This window comes from Sebastes umbrosus, chromosome 11, assembly GCF_015220745.1.
Source record: "Sebastes umbrosus isolate fSebUmb1 chromosome 11, fSebUmb1.pri, whole genome shotgun sequence".
NCBI classification, from domain to species: domain Eukaryota; kingdom Metazoa; phylum Chordata; class Actinopteri; order Perciformes; family Sebastidae; genus Sebastes; species Sebastes umbrosus.
In genome coordinates this window covers 12,239,765-12,265,509 of record NC_051279.1, presented here as the reverse complement: position 1 = coordinate 12,265,509, position 25,745 = coordinate 12,239,765, and the positions used below count along the sequence as shown (strand labels likewise).

The 25,745-nt window shown below is 39.4% G+C and overlaps 5 protein-coding genes across 5 annotated transcripts; 2 read left to right on the top strand and 3 right to left on the bottom strand.

The window, feature by feature from the left end:
* LOC119497723 (trypsin-1-like) lies at nucleotides 1–1,403 on the bottom strand. The gene is made up of 6 exons (XM_037786070.1): nucleotides 1,306–1,403; nucleotides 1,061–1,211; nucleotides 719–969; nucleotides 473–609; nucleotides 280–381; nucleotides 1–158 (listed from the first exon to the last, which is right to left on the bottom strand). The coding sequence occupies exons 1-6, from the start codon at nucleotides 1,343–1,345 to the stop codon at nucleotides 111–113; spliced, it is 729 nt and encodes a 242-aa protein (XP_037641998.1). The 5' UTR covers nucleotides 1,346–1,403; the 3' UTR covers nucleotides 1–110.
* Nucleotides 1,404–3,722: 2,319 nt separating this feature from the next.
* On the bottom strand, nucleotides 3,723–5,191 carry LOC119497719 (trypsin-1-like). The gene is made up of 6 exons (XM_037786065.1): nucleotides 5,062–5,191; nucleotides 4,817–4,967; nucleotides 4,471–4,721; nucleotides 4,225–4,361; nucleotides 4,032–4,133; nucleotides 3,723–3,909 (listed from the first exon to the last, which is right to left on the bottom strand). Exons 1-6 carry the CDS (start codon nucleotides 5,099–5,101, stop codon nucleotides 3,862–3,864), a joined length of 729 nt encoding a protein of 242 aa, XP_037641993.1. The 5' UTR covers nucleotides 5,102–5,191; the 3' UTR covers nucleotides 3,723–3,861.
* A 1,614-nt stretch (nucleotides 5,192–6,805) lies between these two features.
* LOC119497720 (trypsin-1-like) lies at nucleotides 6,806–8,296 on the top strand. The gene is made up of 6 exons (XM_037786066.1): nucleotides 6,806–6,944; nucleotides 7,043–7,193; nucleotides 7,296–7,546; nucleotides 7,653–7,789; nucleotides 7,948–8,049; nucleotides 8,145–8,296. The coding sequence occupies exons 1-6, from the start codon at nucleotides 6,905–6,907 to the stop codon at nucleotides 8,190–8,192; spliced, it is 729 nt and encodes a 242-aa protein (XP_037641994.1). The 5' UTR covers nucleotides 6,806–6,904; the 3' UTR covers nucleotides 8,193–8,296.
* Nucleotides 8,297–11,064: 2,768 nt separating this feature from the next.
* Nucleotides 11,065–25,744, top strand: LOC119496953 (transmembrane protease serine 9-like). Its single transcript, XM_037784643.1, has 14 exons — nucleotides 11,065–11,212; nucleotides 11,477–11,627; nucleotides 11,723–11,973; nucleotides 12,063–12,199; nucleotides 12,313–12,414; nucleotides 12,517–12,561; nucleotides 18,640–18,732; nucleotides 19,000–19,131; nucleotides 22,585–22,768; nucleotides 22,922–23,078; nucleotides 23,945–24,041; nucleotides 24,157–24,322; nucleotides 25,363–25,499; nucleotides 25,592–25,744. The coding sequence occupies exons 1-14, from the start codon at nucleotides 11,092–11,094 to the stop codon at nucleotides 25,742–25,744; spliced, it is 1,926 nt and encodes a 641-aa protein (XP_037640571.1). The 5' UTR covers nucleotides 11,065–11,091.
* On the bottom strand, nucleotides 18,144–19,734 carry LOC119497714 (trypsin-2-like). Its single transcript, XM_037786060.1, has 5 exons — nucleotides 19,579–19,734; nucleotides 19,329–19,482; nucleotides 18,986–19,245; nucleotides 18,613–18,749; nucleotides 18,144–18,492 (listed from the first exon to the last, which is right to left on the bottom strand). The coding sequence occupies exons 1-5, from the start codon at nucleotides 19,646–19,648 to the stop codon at nucleotides 18,340–18,342; spliced, it is 774 nt and encodes a 257-aa protein (XP_037641988.1). The 5' UTR covers nucleotides 19,649–19,734; the 3' UTR covers nucleotides 18,144–18,339.
* Nucleotide 25,745: the final 1 nt, after the last annotated feature.

The window sequence follows — 25,745 nt, the reverse complement described above, 5'->3', positions numbered from 1 at the left end:
ATTCAGATGGAAAATGACTGCACATAGTTCAAAACTCGACAACAATGAATGGAGTTAGAATGGTAGAAGAAAGGCAGCAGAGTCATCAGATGGTGGTCGCAGGATCAGACTTAATAGCTGGCCATGGTGCTCTCCAGCCAGTCGTTGAAGAGGCAGACCTGTGAATGGAGACAGAACGAGGTTTGTTAGCAAATATGGTTATTTTAACTGGGCATGCACAATGTGAAATTTAAATGTCATAGAGCCATATTATTTATTATGGAGATATTTTATGTTTACCCTGGCGTAGACACCGGGGTGGTCCCTCTCAGCACATCCGTAGCCCCAGGACACAACACCCTGCAGCTCACCGTTGCACACAACGGGTCCACCAGAGTCACCCTGAGAACAGAGAGAGTATGTGTGAAGAAAATTCTGGATTTGCAACTGAGATGTACTGGTGTAGACCCTGAAGAGTCCTCGTGTTACATACCTGGCAAGAGTCCTTGCCTCCCTCCAGGTATCCAGCGCAGAACATGGCGTCAGTGATCATGCCAGGGTAGGAGTTATCACAGTCCCTCTCAGACAGGATGGGGATGTCCAGGCACTGCAGCTTGTTTCCGTCAGCGGCTACAATGTGTAAAAGAAAGTATGAGTGGAAAAGGTTTAGAATAACACAATAATGTTGTCCAGAAACATTCTGTAACTCCTGGCTAGTTAAAATGCAGATGCTACTCACAAGAGCTCATGGTGTTACCCCAGCCAGTGACTTTGCACATGGTGCCAGCGGGGGCACAGCTGGTGGGCAGAGCCACAGGCTGCACGTACTGGTTGAGAGTGGCGGGCGTGCTCAGCTTGATCAGCATGATGTCATTGTTGATGTTGTAGGAGCTGTAGTTGGGGTGGCGGATGACGCGGGAGGAGCGGATGAACTGCTCGTTTCCCTCGGTGACCCTGATGTTGTGCTCTCCCATACGAACCTCCACACGGCTGGAGAGGAAAGAGAGGATTAGTGGCAGCTGAGTGTCAGGACGCCTGTTAAAAGTGGATTAATAACTTTATAATATAACATGAGACGTACGACTTGTAGCAGTGAGCAGCAGACACAACCCAGTTCTCGTTGACCAGGGAGCCTCCACAGAAGTGGTAGCCAGAGTTCAGGGACACCTGATGGGGCTGGGAGTAGGGCTTGCACTCATACCCTCCGACAATCTTATCCTCCTCCGTGGCAACTGAAAACACACAGGAGGTCAAATAGTCAGCAACCAAGTGACCTGTTTTTCAATTCAGTGATTAGAACACAAGCAGAAAGGCATATATGCTTACAAGCAGCTCCGATGAGCAGAACGAAGACTAGACACCTCATGGTTGCTGTGTGATCCTGTCGATGATCGGACTTCACCTGGAGCCCTGGTTTATATGGAATAGTTTCCTTGTTGAACACGCCCCCAAGGTTATTTTTGACCAATCAGGATCCTGGAAAAAATGATTTTGTGTAATGGAAAAGCAAATATTGCGTTTGCTGAGGGGTGCTCTGTTCTCACATACTGCATGGCTGCGTGGCAGTGAAGTGACAAGAGACAAACAACACCAGGAAACAAAAATAACTTAATCGCACAATTACTATGAAATCACCAGTAAGGAAACTTCTCACTCTCAGTGAATAACTTTCAATGGGATTGCATTTTTAGTAGGGCTGTTAATTGATTAAAATATTTAATCGCAAATGAATTGCACATTTTTTATCTGTTTAAAATATACCTTAAAGAGAGATCTGTCAAGTATTTAATACTCTTATCAACATGGGAGTGGGAAAATATGATTGCTTTATGCAAATGTATGTAAATATCTATTATTGGAAATCAATTAACAACACAAAACAATGACACATATTGTCCAGAAACCCTCACAGGTACTGTATTTAGCATAAAGAATATGCTCAAATCATAACATGGCAAACTGCAGCCCAACAGGCAACAACAGCTGTCAGTGTGTCAGTGTGCTGACTTGACTATGACTTGCCCCAAACTGCATGTTATCATAAAGTGGTTAATGTAATATTTATCACATTCAGTGATGGATCTTCTTTTTGACTTTGACCCAGTTTGTGACGTACAGTGACACATTTTGCTGCTAAATATGCTACCAAATCACATTTCCACAGTGTTCTACTCTAATATGATTACATTTGTCACATTTTAAAAGAAAGAACATCTCAGTCTGTATTTTTATCAGCTCTATCTCAGCTTTAGATATCTATCAGTGAAATGATTTTCTGCTTATTCATATTCTCACAGTTAAACATACTAACATAACTGAAGTGCTGTTATTTTGTCTATTGGAGTTGTTTATCTATTTAATTCATCTGCAGGGGTGTTGTTTGCTCTATAAATATATTGGTTTAATTTGACTTGACTCTCACGTTAATGGGCTGTTTGCAGACAGATCTGATAATATTTGACAAGAGTTCAGGTAATCCTGATTAAAATGAATAGAAACATATTCATATGTTATTATTTTAGAAATCAGAATGCATCATAATGTAAAATAATAAATTAAAAAAACACACAAAAATTGAGTGAAAGAAAAAATGGTCACAGAAGTCATGCCAACATTTAACTGCAAATATGTATGCAATGTAAATAAAGGACATTTAAAAGGCTATAAGCAGGCACTATTTCATATTCTGCATCCAGAGTTCTGTTCACATGATGCTTTTAAACCTATTTTAACACCAGCTGAAGTTTTCTAAGCATTAAAGTCAGATATTTCTAACAGGATTAACTTTTATGTCATTTATGTATCAAATGATCAGTGCTCTTTATCAGATTGCCTGTTTATTTGTGCAAGACTTTACTGCACTTGATAAATGTTGTTGCATGCAACGCATTGTAGCATATTTTAGTAATGACAAGTTTGTCATTCAACATTTTGGATGTCAGAATACAGTATTTATATTAGATACATGATGAGAAGTAATCCCCTTGTTCATACTGTATCCTGAAGAGCAATAAACAGGTTAACATCTTTGTGAAAAATCAAATTACATTTTAAAGTATTGTGATGAAAATATGTAATTGCGATTATTTTTGACTGATATTGCAAATTCAATATGATTTAGGGCTGCAACTAACGATTATTTTCATGATTAATCAATTAGTTGTTTTCTCTATAAATGTCAGAAAATGGTGAAAAAATGTCGATCAGTGTTTATCATAGCTCAAGATGACGTCCTCAAATGTCTTGTTTTGTCCACAACTCAAATATATTCAGTTCACTGTTGTAGAGGAGTAAAGAGACCAGAAAATATTCACATTTAAGCAGCTGGAATCAGAGAAATTTGAATTTTGAAGATTGTTTTTTTCTTAATTTAATAGTTGACACCTAATCGTTTAATCGTTGCAGCTGTACTATGATTTGCAATATTAGAAGGAATCATATTATTTACATCATTAGTCTCATTTTCATTGAACAACATATTAAAATGATTATGGTATGATTTTAAGATGTTCTCTTAACTCTGTAGAATATGATGTGTAGGCCAGGACATCTCTGCAGCAAAACAATATTTTTTTTAAAAAGGTATTTTGTCACACATTTTGCCTTTAACAAATATTGTGACTCCTGCGATATTAAAATTGCAGTAGGCTATATTGTGATTTCTATAGAATTTTGAGTAATTGTTCAACCTTAGAAAATATCATGTTGTTGGAAAACACAGGCAAAAATTGAGAGAAACATAATTTGAAAGTCAAAATGTTAGACTTTATTGACTCAGATGGAAAATGACTGCACATAGTTCAAAACTCGACAACAATGAATGGAGTTAGAATGGTAGAAGAAAGGCAGCAGAGTCATAAGATGGTGGTCGTAGGATCAGACTTAATAGCTGGCCATGGTGCTCTCCAGCCAGTCGTTGAAGAGGCAGACCTGTGAATGGAGACAGAATGAGTTTTGTTAGCAAATATGAGTATTTTTAACTGGGCATGCACAATGTGAAATTTAAATTTCAAATAGCCATATTATTTATTATGGAGATATTTCATGTTTACCCTGGCGTAGACACCGGGGTGGTCCCTCTCAGCACATCCGTAGCCCCAGGACACAACACCCTGCAGCTCACCGTTGCACACGACGGGTCCACCAGAGTCACCCTGAGAACAGAGAGAGTATGTGTGAAGAAAATTCTGGATTTGCAACTGAGATGTGCTGATGTAGACCCTGCAGAGTCCTCGTGTTACATACCTGGCAAGAGTCCTTGCCTCCCTCCAGGTATCCAGCGCAGAACATGGCGTCAGTGATCATGCCGGGGTAGGAGTTATCACAGTCCCTCTCAGACAGGATGGGGATGTTCAGGCACTGCAGCTTGTTTCCGTCAGCGGCTACAATGTGTCAAAGAAAGTATGGGTGGAAAAGGTTTAGAATAACACAATAATGTTGCCCAGAAACATTCTGTAACTCCTGGCTAGTTAAAATCCAGATGCTACTCACAAGAGCTCATGGTGTTACCCCAGCCAGTGACTTTGCACATGGTGCCAGCGGGGGCACAGCTGGTGGGCAGAGCCACAGGCTGCACGTACTGGTTGAGAGTGGCGGGCGTGCTCAGCTTGATCAGCATGATGTCGTTGTTGATGTTGTAGGAGCTGTAGTTGGGGTGGCGGATGACGCGGGAGGAGCGGATGAACTGCTCGTTTCCCTCGGTGACCCTGATGTTGTGCTCTCCCATACGAACCTCCACACGGCTGGAGAGGAAAGAGAGGATTAGTGGCAGCTGAGTGTCAGGACGCCTGTTGAAAGCGGATTAATTCTTGACTTTATAATATAACACAAGACGTACGACTTGTAGCAGTGAGCAGCAGACACAACCCAGTTCTCGTTGACCAGGGAGCCTCCACAGAAGTGGTAGCCAGAGTTCAGGGACACCTGATGGGGCTGGGAGTAGGGCTTGCACTCATACCCTCCGACGATCTTGTCCTCCTCCGTGGCAACTGAAAACACACAGGAGGTCAAATAGTCAGCAACCAAGTGACCTGTTTTTCAATTCAGTGATTAGAACACAAGCAGAAAGGCGTATATGCTTACAAGCAGCTCCGATGAGCAGAACGAAGACTAGACACCTCATGGTTGCTGTGTGATCCTGTCGATGATCAGACTTCACCTGGAGCCCTGGTTTATATGGAACAGTTTCCTTGTTGAACACACCCCCAAGGTTATTTTTGACTAATCAGGATCCTGGAAAAAATGATTCTGGGTAATGGAAAAGCAAATATTTTGTTTGCTGTGGGGTGCTCTGTTCTCACATACTGCATGGCTGCTTAAATAACACTTTTAGTGAAGTGAGAAGAGACAAGCAACACCAGGAAACAAAAATAACTTAATCGCACAATTACTATGAAATCACCAGTAAGGAAACTTCTCACTCTCAGTGAATAACTTTCAATGGAATTGTATTTTTAGTAGGGCTGTTAATTGATGAAAATTTTTAATCACGATTAATCGCAAATTAATTGCACATTTTGTCTGTTTTAAAATGTACCTTAAAGAGAGATCTGTCAATTATTTAATACTCTTATCAACATGGGAGTGGGCAAATATGATTGCTTTATGCAAATGTATGTAAATATCTATTATTGGAAATCAATTAACAACACAAAACAATGGCAAATATTGTCCAGAAACCCTCACAGGTACTGCATTTAGCACTACAGGCAACAACAATTGTCAGTGTGTCAGTGTGCTGACTTGACTATGATTTGCCTCAAACTGCATGTGATTATCATAAAGTGGGCATGTCTGTAAAGGGGAGACTCGTGGGTACCCATCGAACCCATTTTCATTCTCATAGGTAAGAGGTCAAGGGACCCCTTTGAAAATGGCTATGCCAGTTTTTCCTCGCCAAAATATAGCGTTTGGTTTTCTAGTTTCATATGCTGCCAGCATTTTCACTGAGCCCGCTCCAACCTCCGAAAGATCCGATAGCGGCCCGTCGGATTTTTAAGAGGTTTATGAAAAAGCGCGAGTTGCGTTAATGTGTTAAAAAAGTTAATTTCGTTAAAATACATTTGCATATTCGACAGCCCTAATTTTTAGGTTTGAGTGTCATCATTGTCTTAAAAGTAGTCAGTCAGTTAACCTGATATCTGGGTTAAAATGCAGTGCAGATCTGCTGTTGGTGAAGTTTGAGTCAACCTGAGGGAGGCTGCAAATAAATTCACATGATAAAAGTGATGCATGAATCATCACATGAATATTTGTGGAGGATTAACCAGAACAGGTGCAGTCTGAAGATTCAAAATCCACACAGTGTTTAGAAGGATTTAGAATCCAGTATGTACTGTATTTTCTTAGTTAACGGTGTCATTTGTGATATGATTTTTCCTCACTTTTATAGATTAGCTTAAATGACACTGTTTCAGTTGTATTTTTAACTGCATAATAGTCGTTAAGAGTGACTGTTCGGTGTCAAAAAGTAATCAAATATGTCACACATCGATTAGAAATGCAACTACTACAGTATTATTTTTCTAGTACAGTAATTATTCTGAGATGTACATAAAAATTAAGGTTAATTTCATTATAAAATATATACCCATTACGTGCCAGTTAGGCTTTTTGTAAGTAATGTTTCATGTACTTTTGATTATATCTTGGCTGACTGCTCTAGTACTGATCAGTGAGTCGGCCTTGAATAAAGGCGTTCTGTGAATAATCCAGCTGCTCCAGCCATATTGGGTTGAATATGAATGGATCACTCGCTGACTCGTGTGTCCTCGTCTTATGGGTCAGTCACCTGAAATGACCCACCTACATCTGGCGGCACTATCAAGTTTTGTTTTTGATTGGCCATATTGGACCAATCAGGCAGCTTGGAGTAGACATATAACATGTATTCAGGTGAACTGACAGGAACACACACACTGCAGCCATGAGGTCCCTGGTTTTCATTCTGCTCATCGGAGCCGCTTGTGAGTATAATACAGTACTTCTATAGCCTTTCATGCATTGCACACTTTTACTGTAGCAAACTAATAACTATTTCTGGCTGTCTTGCATTTGTTTTCAGTCGCCACGGAGGAGGACAAGATCGTCGGAGGGTATGAGTGCAAGCCCCACTCCCAGCCCCATCAGGTGTCTCTGAATGCTGGGTACCACTTCTGTGGTGGCTCCCTGGTCAACGAGAACTGGGTTGTGTCTGCTGCTCACTGCTCCAAGTCGTAAGCTCACTCTAGATATATTTAGGCCTCACGTATTTTATCTGATGTGGGAATAAATATCCAAACAAGCATCCATCTTCTACCATCTTCTATCTCTTTCAGTCGTATTGAGGTGCGTTTGGGAGAGCACCACATCAGAGTCACTGAGGGCAACGAGCAGTTCATCAGTTCTTCCCGGATCATCGAACACCCCTTCTTCAGCCGCTACACCCTTGAGAATGACATCATGCTGATCAAGCTGAGCACACCCGCCACCCTCAACCAGTACGTGCAGCCTGTGGCTCTGCCCACCAGCTGTGCCCCCGCTGGCACCATGTGCAAAGTCACCGGCTGGGGCAACACCATGAGCTCCAGTGAGTAGGAAACTGTTATTTTAGGAAAACTTTTTGAAACTGTGTCCAAAAAATCTACAAACAATCAATCCCTACTGGACATTTACCCTTTGTTGTCTTGCTGCAGTTGATGACGGAGACAAGCTGCAGTGTCTGGACATCCCCATCCTGTCTGATGCGGACTGTGACGGTTCCTACCCCGGCATGGTCGACCACACCATGTTCTGTGCCGGATACCTGGAGGGAGGCAAGGACTCCTGCCAGGTGTGTATCTGTCATTTTCTTTCTATCACGTTATTTTCTAATTTGGACTACATTTTTTCACTCCTCTAATTCAAATTTGTTTTATTGCCATGATATGCTATGACTAGTATTGCAAAGGTTCACATTGTGAGTTTAATGATTTTGTCTCTCTGTCTCAGGGTGACTCTGGTGGTCCTGTTGTCTGTAACGGTGAGCTGCAGGGTATTGTGTCCTGGGGTTACGGATGTGCTGAGAGGGACCACCCCGGTGTCTACGCCAAGGTAACATTTTACTGCATCAATAACTAAAAATGTCACCCCTCTTAATGTATGTTGTTACACTGCAACAAACTGACTAACATCTTTTTTATTTTCAGGTATGTGTGCAGACCGAGTGGCTGCGCGACACAATGGCCAGCTATTAACTCCACCAGTCAACCTCCACTTCAGACACACTTTATTAACTGTTCAAATGCTAATGTTTTTTTGCTGAAAGTTGAAGTAAAACAAATAAAGTGTTTGAAATGAATCGTTGGTTCTTCTGTGCAATCATTATTTTATTTCTATTAAATTGTATTTGTCTAATGAATGTAACATAGATGACTTATCGACAATCTATAGAGGTTTTCAGCAGGTTACAGAGATAAGAATTTGCTCTTAAGTGAACGGGAAAGTTAATAAAGATAAAAAAATATATAATAAATGAAAAATACATATTTTCTTGTTTTATCCATTAGCCATGAGTTGATATTAAGGACACAGACATCCAAAAAGTATTTGTATAAAAACAATTATATTATTTATTTAATTATTTAATTATATTATTTCTAAATTAATCATCACTTCACCATCTCTTGTATCAGCATATAAAGAAATATTGTTTTTTCACTCTGAGACCGACAGAACAGTGACCCAATATAACCTTATAAATGTGAGACCAACAGTGGTGGTTAACAATATATATATATATATATATATATATATATTTGTTTTTTTCATTTGAGTGTTTTTATATGCCCAATGTGGACTGAGAGAAAAAACAAATTAACCTTATTCCTTTATTTATATCTGTTCTGTGAAACAACTTGCCCGAGGATCTCATGCTGGCAGAGTCCATATCACTTTTTAAGTCACTTTTCAAAACACAGTTGTGTCATTAGGCATTTCCATAATAATGTTTCTATGTTTACTCATTTTGCTTTTGTTGCCTTCTGTCTTATTTCCAATATTTATTCATGTTGTATTGCGCTGATGGCGCTAGTCTGTGCCATTAACTTTTCTACCTACATCTGTTATTTTTTATTATACAAACACTATAAGATATTAAATTTTCTTGTCGCAAAGTGCTTTCTACCAGTGAATTTACTAAAGTACTGTACTTGACTAAACTGTTGATGTACGTGTACTTTATTTGAGTATTTTCCATTTACTGTATGCTACTTTATTCTTCTACTCCACTTCATTACTTACTTAGTTGACTTAATTACATTCATTTGACAGGTAGAGTTACTTGTATTTTACATTTAAAAAAATAACTTGTGAATTATATTGCATTATTATAGGCTATTAAAGGCTGTATATATCCTCACAGGTGTTTTCAGTTATGTGGCAGATTAGACATTCAGGTTGGAGTTGTGTGCTGGGATTCACATGAGGTCACCATGTACTAATAAGAAGAATAAAGCTGTAACTTGTCTCACAACAAAACTAACTTGTGCACAAAAGATTAAAGACGTATCATCTTTCCAGACCTGTACTGGGCCATTCTGCATAATGAGTACTTTTACTTTTTATACTGTTAAGTAAATATTTTCAGGTAATACTTCACTACTTTTACTCAAGTACAATTTAAAATGCAGAACTTTTAACTGCAAGTATTTTTTAGTTGTGGTATAGCTACTTTTAAGTATCAGATCTGATTACTATTTACTAAAAAGTGCCTTTTAAAAAACATTACAAAGATTATCATTTGTTTTTCAGGGCAGCCTCACTCTCATATCTGAATTTCGTGTTTAGGTAACAGATGCTGAGAAACACCCAGCTGTGAGATGTGTCCACACACATCTAAATATAGAGGTGACTTGTGTACCTGTGCAATCTGACCAGAGAAACACGAGCCGACTCTCAGGTGGCGGCTTCACGCCTTTACCCAAAATAAAAGTAGCAATATTAAAGATCCCCTGAAAAACCTGCATTCACATCTTTAAGGAAGTAGTAGAACTACTCATTGTGAAAAATGGTCCCCTTGCAGACTTGCAGTTTAATTATTGATGTTTTCATAAAGCGCTGAGTTGGACAAAGTGGTGCTGAGTCAAACACCAAATACTGCTTAATAGCAATAAATCATATTTTAGAGCTAGATCATTTATTTGGCATCTTAAGTATAGTTCTGCTGAGTAACTCCTGCTGATAGATAAATGAAGTGGATTATAAAAACAACACTTTTTCATATAAAGTATAAAACAGTGTTTGCACCTCAAAGCTGCACATAAGTGTAACATGTTCAACCCCTCTGTCGTCATGCTAGTCAAGATAAAAGCCACTCCTAATATCAGTAAAACAATGAATTGGGCTGTGAGTGTTAATCTTATGAGACATGTAGTTTGTGGCCATTAAGAAATGTGTAGTAATGATGTAATTAAGTTTCATTTGACACAAATGCATTATGGTAACTGTAGTGGCTTTCCGTCTGGATCCCAAAAATAAGCCACAAACGAGCTGTAGGCACAGTAACTTCAGTTTGACGCGAATGACAGGAGATGTAATCCAATTTAAAACGTTTACTGAAAAAAGTTAAATATTACATAGTGTCACAAGGTAGAAAAACTATGTGCTCCTGTGCCTAACGCAGCTCTCTGCCTCCTAACTCTAATGCACACTCACTCTCTCACTATATTAAAGGCAGTCTAAATCATCAAAATTCAATATACATGCATTTGTCTCTTTACCTTTTTAAACATTATCTAAGTCATTTACAATAACTAGAAATTATGAATTTTAACTTATATTCACACATTGTGGCTCTTACAGTAACATTAAAAAAATGGTGATATAATAACAAAAAACAGGTTTAAACTAACACATTATCTAGATATTAGAGATCATAGGAGAATTGTTTTTACTTTAGTGTAATAAATTAATAAATACATAACACAGGAACCAATATGATCCATATTCATACTCTCTATTATGCTTTTCCAAATTTGCTTACAAGAAAGCCAACCTTACTTCTAAAATGAAATGTTTTTTTTATGTAATTCTGGAAATGAATGACCTAACCCCAACATCCCGCTACAGAGATTGGTCCCTCGCTGACCAATTGGGATGTCCGGAGAGCAGGGCAGCTCTCCTGTCTGCAGATATAAACCAGGGCTCCAGGTGAAGTCCCATCATCACACAGCAACCATGAGGTCTCTCGTCTTCGTTCTGCTCATCGGAGCTGCTTGTAAGTGTGAAGTTCCTATCGAGCAGATTGCCTTCCTCTTTGCTAACAGTCTGTTGGCCTTTATCCCAGAATTTAGACCAGAATAACCACAGCGTCTCCCTAAAGCGAGAGCTTTGATGTAGAGAACAGCTGATTGATCTCTAACCATCATCAGTACACACTTGACTAAAAATACACACGAGGACATTCAAAGAGATGACTGTTTTGTTGAAATTTATTTAAAGAGTAGTAGTAAACTACACTAACTTGTTGCTGTCTTTTCAGTTGCCACGGAGGAGGATAAGATCGTCGGAGGGTATGAGTGCAAGCCCTACTCTGAGCCCCATCAGGTGTCCCTGAACTCTGGCTACCACTTCTGTGGAGGCTCCCTGGTCAACGAGAACTGGGTTGTGTCTGCTGCTCACTGCTACAAGTCGTACGTCTCGTGTTATATTATAAAGTCAAGAATTAATCCGCTTTTAACAGGCGTCCTGACACTCAGCTGCCACTAATCCTCTCTTTCCTCTCCAGCCGTGTGGAGGTTCGTATGGGAGAGCACAACATCAGGGTCACCGAGGGAAACGAGCAGTTCATCCGCTCCTCCCGCGTCATCCGCCACCCCAACTACAGCTCCTACAACATCAACAACGACATCATGCTGATCAAGCTGAGCACGCCCGCCACCCTCAACCAGTACGTGCAGCCTGTGGCTCTGCCCACCAGCTGTGCCCCCGCTGGCACCATGTGCAGAGTCTCCGGATGGGGCAACACCATGAGCTCCTGTGAGTAATAACTCCTGCGTTGTGCTCTCAACATGTATGTTTTTACTGCAGGGCAGCTCCAGTTTCATATTTCTCTTTTGATTTTTCAGCCGCTGACAAGAACAAGCTGCAGTGCCTGAACATCCCCATCCTGTCTGAGAGGGACTGTGAAAACTCCTACCCTGGCATGATCACCAACGCCATGTTCTGCGCTGGATACCTGGAGGGCGGCAAGGACTCTTGCCAGGTATGTAATTCAAAGTTCATGCAGGAATACAGCAATGACTGTAGGAATACTTGGTGTGGCTTGTTGGCTTTTATCACACATTTCTAAGTCATTTCACTCTCTCTCTCTCTCAGGGTGACTCTGGTGGACCCGTCGTGTGCAACGGTGAGCTGCAGGGTGTTGTGTCCTGGGGCTATGGATGTGCTGAGAGGGACCACCCCGGTGTCTACGCCAGGGTAACTTTCAAAAATGAAAATTTAATCAACACACTGTGTCCAGTTTATTCTGCAATGCTAATGCTGATTCACTCCTCTAACTCTGGTCTTCTTCATTTTTAGGTCTGCATCTTCAGCGACTGGCTTGATCGCACCATGGCCAGCTACTAAATGATCCAAACAAGCAAGTTCAGTCAAGCAGCTCAGCATCATTGGCTGTTAATGTTCCATCTTTTGTGCTGAACAAAATCACAAATAAACAATTTGAAGCCAATCATTTGGGTCATGTGAAATCATTTCAACAACAGATTAAATGTAGAGTATAGTTCTGAAAGGTGCCTCTTTCTTATAATGTGTAATTTTCTCCCAGTTCCACCACAGCACTGCACTATGTTAGATCTGGTTTGAAATAAATCGTCCATTACTTCCTGATAATGGATACTTTGAAGGGCATTATACCATGGTCATTTGCCAAAGAAAAAAAATTAAGACCATTAATTTATATTTTCAAGCATTTTGCAACCAAAATCTAAAGTTTTTCACAATCCATTTCCCCGGTAACCCTGAGGGTTTGCTAATACCTGGAAAAATCATAACCATCCCATAAGGTTCTTATGCAATGGAAACATTGTTTATTGCTCCAGTTAATAGGACGGACCTTAGATACGACTTGGCAACAGGAGATATTTATAATCCACTCAGCTCTTAGTAGGTGTACATTATCAGGAATTAATGGACACCCTGCAGCCAATCAGAATCGAGTATTCACCCAGACCATGGTATAACTAAAAATAAAATAGATAGCAAAATAAAAGATTCCTAATTGTAGCTGATATAGTTATAACTATATCTGCTTATAGATTTCCTTACGTTATGTATTATGAATTATTGATAATTATCAGTTTACTTAACAATAATGGCTTAAAACTAAAACTTAATTCAGCAAGTATTTTTCCTTTTTGATTATAAGATATTGAATATAAAGATACTTGATAAACAGGTAAAAAAGAAAAGCAAATGGGTGTCACATCCACTGCCTACTACTGAATGACTAAACAGATGGCAATGTGTTTATTCATTTCCATGACATAATTGTGATTACTGTTCCCTCAGAGTTATCCCATGCCCCAGAGTTGATGTTGCGATCCTGCGGCTCTAAAATGTTGCATTGAATCTGATGAATTTTAAGGTTTTTACATTTTATTTTGATTACACTGATGAAGTTTGAATCACATCTTTTGGGGTTCTTTTTTGCTTGTTGGTGAAAAATGCTACTCTCATTGCTGCAACATGCATGTTATAAATCAACGCTTCCTCCTAAAAAAATATGTTTATTCATCACTAAATGGTTTGCCTAATATAATACAACAAATAATCTTGTGTCTTATGTAACGCATAATATCCACTGTTCATTTCACCACTGAATTTAATTCTTTTTAACCCTCTTCGACAGTATTTCAATGGATTTATAATGCAGCTGGGAGGACCGCAGGTGGACAGACTGCAGGTAGTTCTGCACTATACAGTACTAGAAGTCTCATAACTCATTACTGCTGTGATTGCCGCCAATTAATAATTCAACTTCATTTCCCAGCATTTGAAGTATGCATAAATTAATAATAAATGGAAATGCAAAATGATTTTTAAAAGGGACTTTACATTTTTACATTTAGTAATTAATGTACTAATCTGTCTTCCTGTCATATTCCATTTCAACACTTCATCTCTCTCTGTATCTTGTTTCATGGTGATGATGATGATGATGAAGAGGCATAATCCACATTCCTGTCTGTGGAGAACGGATGAGAGATATTTCTGTGCAACTGCCCATTGATTTTATTTCAGGCAGTCTGTTGCTTGGTGCAAACGTCTCAAACAAGACATGTGCCATTACTTTTGGCATAACTGACAGCTGATTTTCAACCAACAGCTTCAACTAACCTTTCATGGACAAAGAAACAAGGTAATTATGGCAAGTGTTAGGTTGAGCAGTATGATCTTTAGTAGGCATATTAGTAGTTCCTTCTGTCTTTTTGGCTGGCCGTCTTCCCTTACCAAAAAGAAGTTCCTTCAAGTGTGCTATCAGTATACTTCTTTTAAACTTAAAATAAGAGAGTATGCTTTTAGTTTACTTTACTTATCAGAGATATACTTGACAAAAGTATACATAAGTATACTTGGCTCATATTGACAGGTATACAGAAAAGTCTAAGTATACCTGGCTTATAGGCCTATTTATACTTAATCTTTTGATTGAGATATACTTAAAGGTCCCATATTGTAAAACGTGAGATTTTCATGTCTTTTATATTATAAAGCAGATTTAAGTGCGATATAAATACTGTTAAACTATCAAAATGCTCAATATACGGAGAAATACACACAACTCGTATTCAGAAATTGTGCGTTTGAAACAAGCTGTTAGGATTTCTGTCCATTTGTGATGTCACAAATATACAATATTTAGACCATTACACGGTTTTAAACATAAACATTCTAAATGTGTCCCAGTTTATTTCCTGTTGCAGTGTATGTGAATGACATCAGCTGACAGGAAGTAAACATGGACCCAAGCTGTTGCCTAGCAACGCTATTCTGTTGAAATTCTGTTGAAATTCACTAAAACGGAGCGTTTCAGACAGAGGGTAAATACAGGTATATTCAGACGGACAGTATGAGGAAAATAAAGGTGTTTTTTTTTACATTACAGCATGTAAACATGTTCAAGTAGAAACACAAAATACAAGTATGAACCTGAAAATTAGCATAATATGGGACCTTTAAGAAAAGTATAGTTAAGTATTCTTGCCTTATAGGCCTACAGAAAGATATACTTGGCTTGTAGTTGTGCTTACTTGTGTGTTATCAATTAACCCAGTGGCTCAGGTGTCATTCTGGGTAGCAGTGTCCAAGGGGGATTTGGGGGGCGTGGCTAGAAGATACCCTGCAAATTGCGAACATTTACATAAACTCTCGCGAGACTTGCAACTTTACCCTCTAGCCTTGACCGGATTTTGGAGCTGAACAACCGTGAGAGTGACAGACCCGACACCGGAGCCACTGTTAGCTTTTGCCCGGAGAACTGACTGCATATTACCTCCAGCTTTGTTTTGTATCTGACCAACCACCAACAACTCGAAAAAGAACCGTCTACGGACGTCGTCTGGGCTGGCCGCTCTCTGGGAGCTAACGGTAGCTAACAGCTAGCCGCTGTTGCTAACCGGAGGTAAGCCCTAACAACCAGCCGATAGCACCATGACGTATGTTCATGACGTATGTTCATGACGTATGTTCATGACGTATGTTCATGACGTATGTTCACGTATGTTGGGGAATGAACCAATGAACCAGAAACCCATCTAGCTGATATTCTCATAACAGCAAGCATGACTTTTCTTTTCTTGTTGAGGAGTCAAAGTAATTGCTGTGTTTTTGAGCATCATAATATTTACCTAATGATGACAATATTTTCATTATATATATATATATGTATGTATATATATATATATATACATACATATATATCATGAAAATATTATCATCATTAGGTAAATATTATGATGCTCAAAAATATAAATACATATATATATATTTATATATATATGTATTTTTATATATATATATATATATATATATTTATATTTATATATATATCATCAAAATATTGTCATCATTAGGTAAATATTATGATACTGCTATATATGTATGTATATACAGTATATATATATGTATATATATATGTATGTGTATATATATATATATATATATATATATATATATATATATATATATATAAATATATGATGTTTTTCTTCTTTTAGTGACAGATGATCAATCCAAAATGTGTGACTTCAAGCTTGTGTTGCATCAGTTTCTAGTTATCTTATTTTGGTAAGCCTTAAGTGACTTCAAAAGCTTATTAAGATAATAAAAAAAAAAAATTCTTAATACCTTAATAGCCTTAAATGACTTCAAAAGCTTATTTACATAATTCTCATGAAGTACAGGGCACCAAATCTTGACAAACCTCACAGAATGAATCCCTCAGCATGCATTTAAAAAAAATGTAATCCATTTCATTTCAGATCGGATATCGCTCTAAAAAGAGGTCCTTGGTTTTAATGTCCTGCTTGGACTAAGGCTGCAGCTAACGATTATTTTCATTGTTGATTATTTTCTTGATTAAGCAATTAGTTGTGTGATCTATAGAATGTTAGAACATTTTGAAAAATGTCGATCAGTGTTTCCCAAAGCCCAAGATGACGTCCTCAAATGTCTTGCTTTGTCCACAACTCAAAGATGTCAAGTTTACTGTCACAGAGGAGTAAATAAATCAGAAAATATTCACATTTAAGAAGCTGGAATCAGAGAATTTTGACTGTATTTTCTTAAAACATTACTAACCAATTAATCAATTATCAAAATAGTTGGTGATTCATTTCATAGTTGACAATAGTTGTTGCTCCAGTTCCTATTTTTTTCTGCTAAAATATACATTTAATTTCACACTGGATATTGCTCTATAAAGAGGTCCTTGATGAATGTTCTGCTTGGACTGAACCATGATCATGACAGAGCATCTACTGGTGTGGTCGACCAAAAACTATACCAGCATCTTGTAAGTTAAAGTGGTCCTATTATGCTTTTGTGCTTTTTCCCTTGTGTTATATAGTTTTTTTGTGCATGTAAAAGGTCTGCAAAGTTACAAAGCCTAAAGTCCACGCCAAAGGGAGTTACTCTCCCCCACAGAAACACTTCTCCTGAACAGAAACGTGTGTCAGACAGAGGGTGAAAAGAGGCACTGCAGCACAGCCGGTATGAGAAAAGTGTTTTTTTAAAAGCATGAAAACAGGTTCTAGTAGAAACCCATAATACTAGTATGCACCTGAAAATAAGCATAATAGGTCCTCTTTAAGATCTTCCATATATGAGCACACTTTTGTTCGTATCCAAAAGCAAAAATGGTTTTCAAGAAAATCAACGTTGACCTTAAAAACATGTTCTTTCATTTAGACTAAAGGAAGTGTGTGTGTCATCTTCAGTCACTTTTGAACCACAAAACTGATATAGGTTATAAGGGAGACCTTCTGCTGAGGAAACAAACCTTTCTTTTCTTTGAGTATTTCTGACGCTAGTTTTTTGCTAAAGAAGAAACTCGAGACCAAGTTCTCAGTTCTGAATGCAACTCATTGAACAAATTTCAATCGAAATCTAACTCCTTTTCAGATTCTTGTCGTATACTGACATTGATAAATAGGGTGTTGCAACATCTGTGCCCTTCCTCTCCAGGTGTATAAAGCATTCTGCTCTCAGGCTATAGAAAATCAAAATGATAGCAGTATTCATGTACTCCGACACAAAGAAAAAGACTGACAAAACCTTATTAACTAACACTATTCATGCAACTTTTGAATGCTTAACACCAATCATTAACAGGTGAAAACATCAGTTTGTTTGTCTTATTTTGATAGAAAACGTAATGGAATGATTGTTTGGTGGGTTAAAGCAAAGGCAGATTCACACACAATGTGCTGGATTTGCTCACAAGCTGATGCAATTTTGTGTTTTATTTTTTTGTTTTTTAACAGTGTCCTGACATTAGCTGTAATGGGTTGACTGTGGTTTATATTTGTTTTGGTGGAAATGTCACCACTGAATTGAAATATTCAGAAAACAGTAAGCACTGGGAGCAGATGCTGCACTACGGTATTGTCAATAATAAACACACTGATGCATCACAAAATGGTAAATTTTATTGATTGTGCCCTGACTAAACACATATCACATCTCTCTCTCTCTCTCTCTCTCTCCCTCACTGTTTCTCTCTCTCTTAGCTGTTCTCCCGCTGCCTTTCTTTTTGACACTACCCACCACCGCCTCCTGTCTCTTTCAATTTCATTCTCCCTCTGGTTTCCCTTCTCTAGCTCTGTGATGGGAGATCACAGCCTAGGTGTAAGTGGAGAGAATATCGTTGATCCAGGGCATCAGAGAGCAGACTTTGGTGTAAACGCCCGGGTAGTTGGGTTGAGCGCAGCCTTGGCCCCAAGAGACAATCCCCTGCAGCTCCCCATTACACACCAGAGGACCACCAGAGTCACCCTGAGCAGGGCAGAGACAAGAGGTTATTCTTTTCATCATTTCATCCCATTAAATATGATTTTACATGTTCACAGACCACCAAGGCTTATTTTATGTGCTGTGTAATTTGTGTGGAAATACCTGACAAGAGTCCTTGCCTCCCTCCAGGTATCCAGCGCACACCATGCGGTCAGTGATCTTGCCGGGGTAGGAAGCATCACAATCCTTGTAGGACAGAATGGGGACTTCGACACACTGAAGGTAAAACGGGTTGAACACTGCAGATAAGAGTGAGACAGAAAGATACAGGGGGGATAGTTGTGTCAATATGTTTACCTTAAGTGGGCAACATCACCATAGAATATCAAACCTCTGTGGCTATCTTCAAAATGTTAAGTTTTATAGAGCTAAGAAAGAGCAGCTATTTGGTTTTAATTTATCTGCCATAATTGACCTATTATTATGAGCAAAATGTTTTTATGACTTTTAATGTGAAGATCAGGTGCTTTCTCACCTTGATCAGTGTAGATGTTCCCCCATCCAGACACCGTGCACATGTCCCCGGGTGCGGCGCAGGAACTGGGCAGGGCGACAGGCTTGACGTACTGGTTCACGGTGACGGGGTGCGCCAGCTTCATCAGCATGATGTCAAAGTCCAGAGTCTGGTAGTCGTAACTCTGATGCCAGTAGATGGCATCCACTGACATGAACTGCTCCGTGCCCTCATTCTCCCAGATGTGGTGGTCCCCCACGACGGCAATCTGTGCATAGGGGCTGAAATAGAGACAAAATTATGATAATCCTCTTAAACATAAAGTTCATACAGACACATTTGAATACGTTAATGTAATACAAACTTTTGCCAGCAGTGGGCAGCAGAGACGATCCACCGGTCGTTAATGAGGGAGCCGCCGCAGTAGTGGTAGCCGATATTGAGAGACACCTGCCAGGGTTGAGAGTTGGCTGTACACTCGTAGCCACCCACAATCTTGTCATCCACAGGTGCTGCAGCTGTGGTGTAAAGGAAATACAAAATTTTTCATATTTATCATAGTTACAGTTCTTCTTTACCCTAAAACTGTTGTACGTACTGCAGATGTGCTTTACCTGCAGCGCCCAGGAGTGTAACAACAATCAGGCCAATCATCTTGTGCCTTCCTCCGACCAGACTAGACATGAATCATCTGTCACTCACTGCATTTATACCTAAACTCCTCCGTGTCCTTCCATGCACTCCCTCCTCCTCCACACCTCCATACCTCCACCCAATACCAACCCAATCTCCTCCCGCCCCAGTCCCTGCCCTGAAAAATAACCTTATCTTCTTATGTGCCACGTTCATCCTTTCAGTTAATAAGTGAGCCACATCTTAACATATTTTTGGCCTTGGAGAGTGTTTTCTCTTCTGCTTTTGACAGACAATTTTCTGCACCTATCACCTCAATATATAGGCCTATTCTTTTTATGTGTGACACATTTTTTAACAGACACCACAATTTAGTATTGTAGCCAGCCATATTGGGCTAGGGCTGTCAATCGAATAAAATCCAATTATCGCATGATTGTCCATAGTTAATCACGATTAATCACAAATTAATTGCACATTTTTTATCTGTTCAAAATGTACCTTAAATGGAGATTTGTCAAGTATTTAATACTCTTATTAACATGGGAGTGGGCAAATACGCTGCTTTATACAATTGTATGTATATATTTGTGACTGGAAATCAATTAACAACATAAAACAATGACAGATATTGTCCAGTAACCCTCACAGGTACTGCATTTAGCATACAAAATATGATCAAATCATAACATGGCAAACTCAAGCCCAACAGGCAACAACAGCTGTCAGTGTGTCAGTGTGCTGACTTGACTATGACTTGCCCCAAACTGCATGTGATTATCCTAAAGTGGGCATGTCTGTAAAGGGGAGACTCGTGGGTACCCATAGAACCCATTTACATTCACATAGAGTATCTTGAGATCATACGTCAAGGGACCCCTTCGAAATGGCCATGCCAGTTTTTTGCCAAAATTTAGCACAAGTTTGCTTTTCTAGTTTCATATGATGTCAGTATTATAAAACCGAGCCTGCTACAACCTCCGAAAGTTAAAATATCGGCCGGGCCTGACTGCTGCCCGACGGATTTTTATGAGGTTAATTAAAAAGTGCAAGTTGCTTTAATGTGTTAAAGAAATTAATGGCGTTAAAACAAATTTGTGTATTTGACAGCCCTAATTTTTAGGTTTGAGTGTCATCATTGTCTTAAAAGTAATCTGATGTCTTTATAACATTATTACGGTGAAAATGGATGTTGATAATTAATACTAACTGACTACGTAATAATCAAAAATGATCAGTTCTCAGTCAGTCAGTTAACCTGATATCTGGGTTAAAATGCAGTGCAGATCTGCTGTTGGTGAAGTTTGAGTCAACCTGAGGGAGGCTGCAAAGTCACACGATTAAAGTGATGCATGAATCATCACATGAATATTTGTGGAGGATTAACCAGAACAGGTGCAGTCTGAAGATTCAAAATCCTAGAAGGATTTAGAATCCAGTATGTACCGTATTTTCTTAGTTAACGGTGACATTTGTGATATGATTTTTCCTCATTTTTATAGATGAGCTTAAATGAAACTGTTTCAGTTGTACCTTTAACTGCATAGTAGTCATTAAGAGGGACCGTTGAATGTTGAATTGTTGCCCAACAGGCAACAACAGCTGTCAGTGTGTCAGTGTGCTGACTTGACTATGATTTGCCTCAAACGGCATGTGATTATCATAAAGTGGACATGTCTGTAAAGGGGAGACTTGTGGGTTCCCCTTAGAACCCATTTTCATTCACAGATCTTGAGGTCAGAGGTCAAAGGACCCCTTTGAAAATGACCATGACAGGGTTTCCTCGCCAAAATTTAGCGCAAGTTTGGAGCGTTATTTAACCAATGGATTCCTTAGATTTTCTAGTTTCATGTGATACCAGTATCATCACTCTAGCTTTAAAACTGAGCACACTACAACTTAATAAAAATATCTCAAGTTGTGTTAATGCTTTAAAGAGGCGTTAAAACTAATTTGCATTAACTCGTTATTATCGCGTTAACTGTGACAGCCCTAGTTATTACATATTGGTTGAAGAATAGAATGATTTCATCTGCACTCATTAGAGCTTAAAGGCTGTTGATTGCTGTCTGACACAGGAACAAAAAAACATGTTGATTCAGTTTTCTGCTTCAGAGACGACAGATGAGTTCTTTCTCACCTCTCTTGGCTTTTATTCAAGGGTAACCCAAGGTTGAGCCAGAAAGCAGCTGTAATGGCAATTTTCATATCTGCAGTTTAACACTGTACCTTTAGATAATCTCAGGGCCTCACATGTTCAACTTTGTCACCATAGGACAGTGACCTGACATTTTAGATCTCTGTAACTGCAAACAACAGATTGCTGAAATACTTGTTATGTCTTGTGATGCTCTGTTGTCTGCTGTGTGCTGACGCATTGATACACTTTCTATCCTTCTCTTCTTTTCTTCTTTGCACTTATCTTCATGTTATGCTTTAAATGTATAAATACTGACTACTCTTTGTATTCGGGGCTCACTTGCCACAGTCCACAACAGGTGGCTGTGCTCGTGAGTCCATCTGCAGTCCATCTGCAGATGTTTTAGTTATTAATGTATCCCTTTTTATTAAATTCACTGAAAGACAAGTTGTTACGTTGGTTTGTGTCTTGTTTTAACAGAAACTGCCACCACACAGCACATTTATTTATTCATTTGTTTTTTTTTTCAACCAAACTGTGTTTTATGAAATATTTGCCATTATAGTCTCTTGGGTTAAAAACAAAAGTTATTGCTGTAATTTTCTTCCTATAGTGGCCCAAACCTAGATGGTTTTATAACAGTTTTCAGCGTTTGATATGGCAGCTTGCCAACAATAAGTGACCTATGAGAGAACCATAAGCAGGTGTTAAATGTGTGGAGACCTCGGTCCACAAATGAGGGGCACAGATGACATAACCACAGGGGGTGAGCTACGATGGGGCAGAAGTGGGCATACACAAAAATAGGAGCGTGATAAGAGAGTAGATTTGGGTTGACACTTATTAGTGCCAAGACTGTGAGAACACAGATGGGGTCAACAGAAAGAGGGAGGAGAGGAAGACGAGGGGGAGGACAAGCACAACGGGGCTGGTGGGACATAAATATGAGCCAGGGTGTATCCAGGTGTCTTCTGATCATTCACCTGACAACATGAGACTGCTGGCTCTGCTGCTGATGATCGGAGCTGCTGGTAAAGAAAGACAGAAATACATACTTACACATATGAGAGCACTTACACAGCCATATATGTGTACTGTAATCTGAGCAATTAAAAAAATATGATGGAAAGTTGTGGATAAAAATAACTTTAACACAAATGTGTCTCTTTCTGTGTGTGTGACAGCGGCAGTTCCCCGTGAAGATGGAAGGATCATTGGCGGGTGGGAGTGTAGTCCTCACTCTCGTCCATTCATGGCCTCCCTCAACTATGGTTACCACTTCTGTGGTGGGGTGCTCATCAACAATCAGTGGGTGCTCTCCGTCGCTCACTGTTGGTACAAGTAAGTATGCATCAATGGAGGAAAGATTACATTCAAATATGATATGTGTTATTCTCTCTTAGTTTTTTTTTTGCCACGGGTCTTGCTTGATTTTTTTTTTGATTTTTTTCCCTGTGAGGTTAAAATAAATACTAGGACTGTCAATTGATTTAAAATATTTAATCGCCTGATTGTCCATAGTTAATTGCGATTAATTTCAAATGAATCGCTCATTTTTTATCTGTTCAAAAGGTACCTTAAAGGGAGATTGTCAAGTATTTAATACTCTTATCAACATGAGAGTGGGCAAATATGCTGCTTTATGTAAATGTATGTATATATTTATTATTGGAAATCAATTAATAACACAAAACAAATACAAATATTGTCCAGAACCCTCAGAGGTACTGCATTTAGTATAAAATATATGCTCAAATCATAACATGGCAAACTGAAGCCCAACAGACAACAACAGCTGTCAGTGTGCTGACTTGACTATGACTTGCACAAGTCTATAAAGGGGAGACTCGTGGGTACCCATAGAACCCATTTTCATTCACATATCTTGAGGTCAGAGGTCAAGGGACCCCTTTGAAAATGGCCATGCCAGTTTTAATCCTAACCCTTTAAATCTGAGCCCGCTACAACCTAAAAATTGCAAGTTGCATAAAAGAAATTAGTGGCGTTATTATTGCATTAACTTTGACAGCCCTAATAAATACGAAAAAGAATCTGTAGGTGGAGGACTAATGATTTTAAATCTAGAAGCATATGTGGAAGAGTGTAGTCTTCTCAAAATTGAGAAAATGGAGAGAGTGAGACAGAATTACTGAAAGCTTTTTCTGCTTCCACATTTTTCTCATATATTTCCCCATCTCCTCTCTCAGTCCCTACGCCATGCAGATCATGCTGGGAGAACACGATATGCGAGTGTTCGAGGGTACAGAGCAGCTCATGAAGACCGAAAACATCATCTGGCACCCTGAGTGAGTGAAAATTGAAAAAACCTTTGCAGAATTTCATTCTTATCTGATTCATTCATTCAGTGCAGAGAAACAGCTAAAGTCTAAAGGTTATTTTATATTTTTTTTCTGTGTGCAGTTATGACTACCAGACTCTGGATTTTGACATCATGCTGATCAAGCTCTTCCACCCAGTGGAGGTGACCGACGCAGTCGCACCAATCCCATTGCCCACAGGGTGCCCGATGGGGGGGCTCCCCTGCTCTGTGTCTGGCTGGGGAAACACTGCCCTCGGTGGCGAAGGTGGGTTGACTATAATGTTTTAAATTGTACAGCTCAACAACATTTTTTTCTTTATCTAAGCTTCCACTGGGCGGTGTCAAAGTTGACCATTTTCAAATTACACATAAAGAAATAAACACATAGCAGCTTTAAAAGATAGGTCTAGTCAGAGTCTATATTGTTCTTATTGTCAACAAATCCCATGAAAAGCTCAAAACCAGCAGTGGACTGCTGAAACTGAGGCATCACTGAACCACACTGTTGTACCGGGTCAGTGACTTGTTCCTTTATGACGATGAGCACTGTAGTTTACCCTGTAGCTCACCTCACATACACCGTCCAGCTGCCATACAGTAAATACCCACTACAGAACCAAATGTGTATTCATTTGCAACTGATAATAGTCCCCAACAAATTATTCTTGTTTGAGCTACTTTTGCTAAACACCAACAGTGTCCAGCTGTTTTAGGAAATTCTTTACCCTTTTAAAAAAAATTAATGTATACATTTGTGATCTGTTGTTATCAGTAGGCAACCTCCGGGTCTGAGATGTACCAATGCTGAAGTGCCTTAAACTTGCATTCTTTCTAACAGCCAGCAGGGGGCGACTCCTCTGGTTGAAAAAAGAAGCCTGATTATATAGAAGTCTATGAGAAAATGAGCCTACTTCTCACTTGATTTATTACCTCAGTAGACATTGTAAACATGAGTTTATGGTCTCATTCGCTAGTTTCAAGTCTTCTTCAATACAGCATGATGTTCATTTAGTAAATTATGGTCCCATTTCGAGTCAAATAGACCATAAAGCAGGGTATGGGTCAGGGGTGGCTACCTTGTGATTGACAGGTTGGGTTAGTACTACTGTATGTAGCTAAACTAGGAAGGTAGGAACAAATGGGCTTGGGACTGAGAGTCACAGACAAGCTGGGGAAGTGGGAAAGTATTGAGAAATGGACGAATACGTCATTGTCTTTTTTCATGGGATTTGTTGACAGTAACAAATATCGAATAAGCCAGTTTCTGGTAGGTTTCTATGACTATCTCTGTTCTGTCTGTTACAGCGGTCATGCCCACCCTTCTGCAGTGTTTGGACGTGCCCATAATAGACGACCAGGACTGTAAGAACGCCTATCCTGACATGATCTCACCCAGGATGGTGTGTGCCGGATTCATGGATGGAGGCAGAGACGCATGCAATGTGAGTTTTACAGTAAATGCTGCCAACTCACAGCTCTGTGTGTGTGTAAGAATTAATCACATGCTCACATTCACTCCCTCTGTGTTTGTCAGGGCGACTCCGGCAGCCCTCTGGTGTGTGCCGGAGAGCTCCAAGGCCTGGTGTCATGGGGTCAGGGATGTGCTCTGCCAAACTACCCCGGAGTCTACGTCAAAGTGTGTGAGTTCCATTGGTGGATTCAAGAAACCCTGGCAGCAAACCCCTGAA